Raw genomic sequence first — 9,563 nt, 5'->3', positions numbered from 1 at the left:
TTCTACACTGATTCTGGACTCTGATCACAGACTTCTACACAGATTCTGGACTCTGATCACAGACTTCTACACAGATTCTGGACACTGATCACAGACTCCTACTGATTCTGGACTCTGATCACAGACTTCTACAGAGATTCTGGACTCTGATCACAGACTTCTACACAGATTCTGAACTCTGATCACAGACTTCTACACAGATTCTGAACTCTGATCACAGACTTCTGCTGCGATTCTAAACTGGACATATATTTTTATATCAATGATTAACTTCGATCATATTTCTTTACTGATAAAGCTGTAATTATGTACGTAAATCTCTCTTTACACAGGTAAGTCATTGTATTTTATAAAATATTGTCAATACAAAGCTCTTAACTCATGGCATCACATCAAGTGATATATACATGTAAGATTTTCTGAGGTAAGAATATTCCCTCCAACAAAGACTACCTTATTTCATATTTGCCTTTCTAACATATTTAAAAAAAACATACTAACATACAAAACACCAAGCCATTGTAAGTTGATTTCTTTCATTTTATTCATTATTTTTGTATGTGGTAGTTTACACATACATTACCCCCTCTCTGTGGGGCCTGAACACAGTAAGAAGGGCAATATTAATCTACCATTTACATCTTAGTTGAGTATTTTACACCTTTCAAAGGCCTATCACAGGCAAATCACCCCATCTTGGGCCCCAGGCCTGCCACATGGTGTGCCCTATATACTGAGGTAATGAAAGTCACTGAAGTGTGTATTATTTGGTAAAGCAGGGACATTCTGCCATAGTATGGCATGGCAGGCTGGGGCTCAATGAAGGGCACATGTTAAAGAATCAATGTAAATATAACAAAAAAACTGACAAAGTTATGGTTTAAAGATACGGCAGTGTAAGTTCACTGTGCTATCACAGTAAGTTGTCATCGCAAACCTGCCATTTTTCACAATCATTCAAAACTGGCCTTAACACGAGTACAAGTTCAGAAAATATTGTGTGTTTAATAAAGAAATTAATATCGGGAATTTGTGTTGTTCAGGAAAAAATTCTAAACATTAAGTTAAATATGGATCATTGATTTTGTTTTTTTCAAAGACTCTATAAAAAATGGCCAAATTTTACATATCAATGTTATCTGAATTGTATGATTCTTGTGTTTGCATATAATGCATTGATGGACACAAAAAACACTTTGATAAAAAGAAGTTTGTAGTTCAGCAATACTGGCTTCAGGCTTTCATATAGATCATGAGCCTGTGCCACAGAAAGGATTTCTAATAGTTTGTACCCTGATAAATAAAAAAAATCTTTTAATTTTTATTTGGCGTATGTGAGAGAAAAAAAAAATATTGATGAAACAAAGGAAGAGTAAATGGCATTCATATTTTTCTAATTTTTGCATAGATTAAAATATAGAAATAAGAAGATTTTGCCATTCTAAGTCATTTGATATTTTTTTTAAATGTTGCTTATCTGAGCTAAAGAGATGTGAGCAGAATGAAAAACTTTCTTTTAATCAAGGCGGGGACTAACAATGCAAATTACTAAAGACACCATTGTCTTTATACATGCCTGAGGTTCTACAAACAATACTTTTATGAAAACATCTTTGGTTTAAAATCATTCAATAATTAAAAAGAATGTTACAATATGTGTACAATGATTATCTTTATGAATGCTTGGACATCAGGGGTTAATACATCGCAACATTAAAATAAATAGGGTAGTTTTTACATAACAGTAGAACATATAATGTAATGGAACTGGGGGTTAAAATACATCAACTGTTGACGAAAATTAATCTTTAACTTAAAAAAAAATCTGTCCAAAGCATCCATTAAGATAAGTTGTACTAAGGAATGCTGTACAAAAGACTTACAACATTGAGTATTGGTTCAGCACAGACCTGGGAAATATTGTACTTTTCCACCCCTCCCCTAACACACCAGTCATACTCCATCCTTCCTCATGTCTCTTTCTCTCCCCAACTCTCTCACTTTGATTCTCTCTATGATTTCCTCCCCTACCCCAGAGCACAAATTGAAATATAAACCTACTGCATTTTATTTCCACTTTCGTTTTCCCTATAAGATGTCAGTGTATTAATATTTTCCTTTTTTATATCTTTCATCATGTTGATTAAGGTTAATACCATAAAAGTTACACTATCAATTTATTACTGTGTCAATTGTTTCCACATTTCAAATACAACAGAGTTTAGGGATAATAAATAAAATTTTGGGTATATAAATAAATGTAATGCCCATTTTTCAAACAGCTGAAATCACTATCAATGCCCTTCACAATAACCTTGCTACAGCTCCAACATAATTTATAAACAATGAGTTTGAGCCCCAAATCTGTGCCGTCCACATCCCAGTGTATAATACTTTGTATCTTCTTGTTGGCATCCCTATTCATCTTATTGTGATAACAGCACAATAAATGTCAAATAATTTTTTACATCATCATACATTTTATACATCTCACCTCTGATAATAAACTTAGTCCTACATACAGAATATCTTACATGGTAACATAAGTATTTATACAACTCTTGTAACTTGACCTCTGCACAGAAGCACAGCACCATTTAGTAATACTTTAAAGATTATAGGATTATGTGCTACGCTTCTCTGCTGAGTGATAACATTTGTTTTTGAATTCATAAATAAATAAAATACATCAATTATCTTATTAAAACATTGGTGTCAATATTTCACACCTGGAGCCAGATTGATCAAAGACTGAATTGTGACATCTATCAAAATAAAAAAAAATGAAATTTTTAACAATTTTTGACGGTTAAGTAATTTGATGAATAAATACATATGAATGGAAATTTAAAAAAGGTTTTGATAAATCTTTCCAAAAGGAAATATATCAACATGAAATCTTTCAAATAAATCCAAAATATTTCTTTTCAAATTTCAAAAGACCAAAAATGACAACATCAAGATCAACAACAAAGAAAAAACTCGTCAAAAATCTTTCAACAATCTGGCCCATTTTATATCTTAATATTATATAGTAGCTCCCCTGACATCAACAGGATTCATAACATTATAAATGAAATTTGCTTAAGGACAAATCAACACATAATAAATTTTATCATACAGTACCCGTAGTAAGCAGAAACAAGACAGACCACATGACAAGTGCAGAAATCATCTGATGTCATATGTCATCTCATGTCTGAATAAAAAGCTTCAAGTCTTTATCTTACTTCACACATTAAATAAAAAAAGAGCATGACTCTTTTTTCCTTTGCAATATGGGAGTTGTTTTCACTATAATTCATCCTTCCTTGAAAAAGCAACCACAAGCCTATTAAGCTTGGCAATTGACACCCGTTTAATACATATACAGTCCACTCTTGGGGTTAGGTGAAGTCTGTGCTTGACACAACAGGCTCTGTTTCCATCCATATGTTTTAGAAATAACTAATTGAATCCAAGTCGTAAATGTTTTTGTCGTAAGCAACACAACTTGCCTAGTTATCTCCAAGATGTCGTTTTTTGAACACGTAACAACATAAAAGTTGATGAGTTGAGCTTGCATGCTGCACACCTGCTAACAAAGTTTTGTTTCACACACCTGAGATTTATTTAGCATTAATCTGAAGGATAACACTGGCCATTAGCATACACAGCTGTCCTCTAGCATTGAAGTTCAGCTGCCTTTATATTAATAAGTAAATAAGTATGAACAGAAATAGGAGTGTCCAGTCACTCTGCGATTTCCCTGAAGGATGGATGTGCCACGCCGGGGACACAGCTATAGGGATCCTAGACGGCACATCCACCCATCAAGTAACCTCCAACATCACAGTTTAGCACTTAGTGGTACAGTCTTCCAGGTAATGGAAAACACACAACCATGTTTGAGAGAATACTGAGAAATGTGGCACAGCATTGAAGAAAGGACATTTACATCACATCCCCATACGATGCCTGGTAACTGTCTATATAACTCAGGACCTTAGCACCTTCCAATCCTCCAAACAGAATTACATCTTCTGAAATCAACAGAGAACAAATCTTATTATCAAAGTAAAACAAATTTTCAATAACATTTTCTAATAGTTTTACTATATGAAGATGTGATGCTTTCCCTCTCATTATTAAGTCATTAAAGGAAATATTTCTAAGAGATTCCTGTAGTCTGTCAATAAAGGTCATATGCTGTACTTCTCTGCTGAATGATTACATCTTTTTTTCATACCTAAATAAAAATCCATGTTCAACATACCTGCTAGGATCTACTACTGGAATCTGAATCTGAATTTTCTAGTTCTTTTAATTTCCGTCTTTTGCTTTTTCGGTTTTGATTAGACACTGACATTTCAACCGTACCTCCTGAAAAACAATAAGAAACATCAGATATGAAATACACAAATAGTTCATGGGACAGAAATTTGATGAGAGTATAACACTCGTGTAGAGAAATTGATATGTTTACATGCAAGAGTTATTTCCCTTACATAACACACTTACCAGGTATAACAGGCGTATGGACCTCCACCTTGACAGTAGCTGTAGCTTTTACCCTTGTAACGTGGGATGCCAGTGGTGTGGAGGCAGTTGACCCTGGTGGTGTACTCTGAAATATACAGAGAACAACAGTCATTCATTAACCTTCACATGGTTTATGTAAAAAAAATATTAATGGCCTATATTATCGAAAAAAAAATTTAAGTTTAAAGCGAATCAGATCATTGGCCTTAAATTAATTTGATACTTTCTACAATGTAACACTACTACAGATTTCATTGGACAGGTATTACATCTACCCTGGAGTATGAGAAATACTTACATTTCTACTACTGTTGTTGCTGCTGTCACAGTTCACACCCACAGGAACTTGGGTGGTTTCCACGACAACCTCTGGTTCAACAATGATTTCATGAGAGGAATATTGTGATGGTTCTTCTGTGATTGTCGTCAAGGAGTTGTCAGATGCAACTCTAGGATATAACCTCCGGCTGCTTCTTGTTGCACGCACAGGCACCTTTTTCTTAAGTTTTGGTGATGGTTCTGGTGATGGTGTTTCAAGTCTATCAGGGTGTTCTCCCTTTGGTCTGACCTCTCCTTTTGGTCCAAAAAGGGACAGAAGCACAGGCAATAACACCAAGCCATTCAAAAGACCAATCACAACCAAGGCTGCCAGTACATTGAAGAAATATCTGAAAAACATAACCAATCAAATATTTAATATAATGACTGCTTTTCATTTTTATAGTTGTTTTAACATTTCTACATTAAAATAATAGAAATATCTTAACAAACAATTTATATGCCAGGGATTTTCATTTATTTTGATATATATAAAAGCCGATTAATCAGAGAACACATGCTGAGCACCTGAGCAGCCCAGATCTAAAACAAGCAAACACTAGGAGTAGGTGGAAGAGCCTAAAGCAACAAAACCTGACAGATATACAGACCATACCCAAAGCCCACCATAAACAAAACCTATTTTATTTATTTTCAAGACCGCTTTGACTTTATCTACACCCATGGAGCCATACCTCTTCAAGACCACACAGACCCATGTTGAATTGACCAATAACATAGTTTGAATCAGGGAAATGCTGTGCTGCCTTTGTAGAAGGCATTTCTGGCCTGTATCTATAAATATCTCCACATAGATTGGCACTCTGCCCTTTCCTTCATTTCCTTCCAAGAACACCACAATTATCTCATCTCTCTGTTTTAATATTTTTTTAAAAACACATAAGAAAAACAGGATCTTTTCTGACATTTTTGTTTGTTTAAAAGTTATTACAATGAAAACTTAAAATTGAATGAAAATCACAACAACTTGTCAGTAAGTAAAATGATACGAAGTTGTCAGAGAAAAAATAATCATGTTTAGTGAATTATGACATGTTTAACCCTGTGACCTCCAATGTTAACCTCCTGACCTCTACATGTGGTTGTGGCAGGTCAGAAAGCAGCCACTTCCTCTTGTAGATCTGATGGAAAGTAATTTGATTTTTTATGGCAGACTTTCCATCAGGTGATTTTTCTTAAATCTACCAACATTTCCGCTTGTGAAGATACTTTTGTGATAGAGAGGAATAGACACTAACATGCCCAATCTAAATGTTTGAACTACATCTTCACTTTTATGCTGACAATGAGAGATTTTTTATAATATTCGTCTTGAACTTGCTCAAACTTGCTCACCCATTTCTCATGGCATTTAAAAAAGTACATTTGAACTTTAGATACGGTGTTTATGTTATCGTCCAATGTCTCACAAAGTGTGCTGCGTGATTTCATGTTTTCTTCAGATGGCGTGTGTTCAAGCATAATACCATTCATATAATACCCAGTTCAACTGATGCAAGCTTACAAAATCCCCTTTCTAATTTATAGTCTGGACCACCCAAGAAGAATTTCATATTCTATTATTTAACAATTCACCAAACAATGTAATCCAGAGAAGATGTGAAATATTAAATCAAATGGGTAGATTATGTAGAAAAGAGTTTGCTATATTTTTAACACCTGTCGGGTTAGATTATATCTAACAATACTACACCAATTTTAATTATATAACTTTTTGAAAAGCATTCTTTGCTAGACAGTGTGGATCAAAGGTAGAATGCAGAGTAAATCAGACTTGCTGTAAACATGACATCTACCTTGTATATAAACACATACATCAAATATATGAGACGGAGCCACCAAATCAGATTTTACAAGAGTATACGGCCACACACAGTTGGTATTAGCTCTTATAGCTGCAAAACCTGCCTCCACTAGCCAGATGAACTATGTCAGTCCTTCACTTAGATTGCAGCCGCTCTTGCCACTGACTAAAGATCCTACACAAAACCAAACCTTCCTGCCTAACTGTAGCATAAATATTTACAAGGAGCTGATTACAGCTTTTCCTCTATCTGTTTTTTTTTCAGATTCTATTTATTCTTGAACAAGAGCACACTTCCTTCCAGATTTTTTTAAAACCTCTGCAGAATTTGTTCTTTCAAACATCTTCCTATGCCATCTTGGTATTTCACAATCTTTAGAAATAAGATATAGATGTTTTCTAATCCACTTCCTTTGTCTTAAATTTACAGATCCAAATTTAACTCTATTTAATGCTATTCTTGAATATATTTACTGTGTAATAAATATTAATAAATTGAACTGGTTTAATTATGGGAATTGATTTTGCAATTGCTTTCATATTTAGCTAGCTGATGGCTATCAGAATTTATTTGTAGCTGATTGCTGTCATAACAGTATTCAATAATAATAATAAAAAAAAATCCAATTTAAATCTATAAATGTATGGGTTATTTAATGATAGCAAAGCAATTCGTGAGAAAAAGCACTTTAAAAAATTACATTACATATTTTACAAATGGTTGTTACAAAGAAAAATTCATTTTATCATTTGTGGTATTTTATCTGATATTTCATTCACTGTGTTCAAACAAGAAATGCATTGTAACAAGCCATACATATACTTTGTATCAGTCAGATCAAAATTGAATCTCACTGAGCACATGTAGGACTACCACAACAAATAGCTATGTGTATGCTGTACATAGCACTTCAAACAAACTATAGACCACCAGGAAATTGTTTATATGAAGTCATATTACAGCAAACAAGACCAAAGATAGGTTTTGCAGTATTGTCTGATGTCTATCTGTAATCAGTGACTTTATCCACGGCCAAAATCTCCCTGGCAGGCCCAAATGATACTACCCGCATACCATAGCCCTGGACCACACCTGAACATTGCTATCCTTCTATTGTTCACTATAATCAACTGCAACAGGCTATAGCTACTTTCAGAATTCTTTCATAGCTGCATGCTATGCTTGTATTTATCTTCCTCCATAGACAATGTGCTTTAAAATTTGAATTGCTTTATTATCTTCTTCATCTAAATACCATTTGCTTATTAATGTTATATTTCAAGGTAAGAGCCTCCAAAATAAAAGGTTTTAGATATTATATCTATATCAGATTAAGTTTTAAAATACCTTAAAGTAAGTCCTTACCTTTAATTTTTTTAGGTGGTAAAAAAAACATGAAATATCACACCTGGTTGCCGATCTTTAACTGTTTAGGGAGGCAAATAGCTCTCCTTTCATCAGGATGCGATGCATTTGGGTTTCCCTAATGACTAGGGTGATGAAGGGCGATGAATGAAGACAACCAGTGCCCTTTCTATTCTACATCACCTAATGGTGAGTTCAGTTAGTTCCACACCTCTATCACAACTAACTGCATTTCCAAATTTTTCTCATTCTTTTTTGTTTATTTCTTTGACAGAAAAAACTTATAAGAACTGTGAATATGAATCGTCTTTCCTCCCTAACTTCCATTTTTCTTTTAATTCATGAATAAAAAATAAACCTTGTCAGTCAAAAACGATACTCTCACTAGTTTATCATTACTGGAAGGCTGAGCAAAAAATTGTCTTTATGTCAAATACAGAAATACTGGACTAAAGAAAAAGCTTAGTCTATGATTTAATGTGTACTGTAAAGGTCCTCCCTTCACACTAATTGGCTAACAGACATCACAATAAACACAGACTACATTACTAAATGGGTTCAGGTAGAAAGAATTAATTGTTTTCTACAAGTGTTGTGATGTACATAGTCATGACTCCAAGCACTGACAACACTCATTTATCTCAAATTCATCTTACATTTTTCCCCAAACAAAAAAAATCCATTTGCCTGTAGAAACTACTGGAATTGATGAGTTGGTTTTTGTTTTCATCAAGGGCTTAATATTCAAATTTGCAGCCATATGTTCTTTTTCTTTAATTCATTTTGCTTTTTTTTCATTTTTCAAAAATCAATTATTCATCCTAGGCTTGAGAGGACTTTTTATTGTGAGATTAAAGTGTTTTTTGCTACAGACAAGAATTTGGGATCATGTTAAAGGTATATTCATAATCAAGGTGTTCTTTTTACCGAAAAACATAACTTACAAGAAATTATTTCTCTATGGTAATATCATGATTTTATGTAACCGATTTCTTTCACACAAAGAGTTACTTTAAATATGAGAAATGTTTTAAATCCAACACATATACATTTAACAGTAAGGCTGTAGCTCTACAATATATTGGTATTTCACTTTAAGTATTGTTTATAAAGCCTGTTATCAACACAACGCCAAAGAAGCAGCACACAGAGATAAAAACACAAAATCTGTAAACGGCATTAAATTCTGGTTTTAAGAGTATGAAGCCCTTAGACAAATATATAGCAGTAAAGTATTGTGTTTATTTCATTTCCTTCTTAATCACAATGTGTGATAGAGGTGGTAAGACTCAGTGGGTGGTCTCGGATCTGGGCACAACCTAATCATCAGTCAGGTCTGTGCTGCGCCTTACACTACAGCACAGCCTACACACTAATTCTGCTAACACAAAGGAAGTCCATGACGGGCTCTTGTCAGATTTTTACTGTTTATTCTAAATATGCAAATTTCATCATGGTGGTCTCTTCAAAAATCAATGTATATAAGACTCTTATCAATGTTATTCTTGAAGACTTTCACAATTACATGAAAAA

At 33.8% G+C, this 9,563-nt stretch overlaps 1 protein-coding gene across 1 annotated transcript in view; it reads right to left on the bottom strand.

Annotated features, from left to right (window-relative positions):
* Nucleotides 1–2,987: 2,987 nt before the first annotated feature.
* Nucleotides 2,988–9,563, bottom strand: part of LOC132552453 (protein patched homolog 1-like) — a 50,697-nt gene continuing 44,121 nt past the window's right edge. The window contains exons 25-28 of the mRNA XM_060216620.1: nt 4,820–5,189; nt 4,501–4,606; nt 4,256–4,362; nt 2,988–4,022 (exon numbers count right to left, since the gene is read on the bottom strand). Coding sequence (XP_060072603.1) covers nt 4,259–4,362; nt 4,501–4,606; nt 4,820–5,189 — 580 coding nt within the window. The 3' untranslated portion in view covers nt 2,988–4,022; nt 4,256–4,258. The remainder of the gene's footprint in view (nt 4,023–4,255; nt 4,363–4,500; nt 4,607–4,819; nt 5,190–9,563) is intronic.

Source organism: Ylistrum balloti, unplaced genomic scaffold (genome assembly GCF_031769215.1).
Source record: "Ylistrum balloti isolate Yb309-2 unplaced genomic scaffold, AGI_CSIRO_Ybal_v1 Utg370248, whole genome shotgun sequence".
Classification (NCBI taxonomy): Eukaryota; Metazoa; Mollusca; class Bivalvia; order Pectinida; family Pectinidae; genus Ylistrum; species Ylistrum balloti.
Note: the sequence above shows the minus strand (reverse complement) of the source record. Positions and strands in the feature narration are given on the sequence as shown.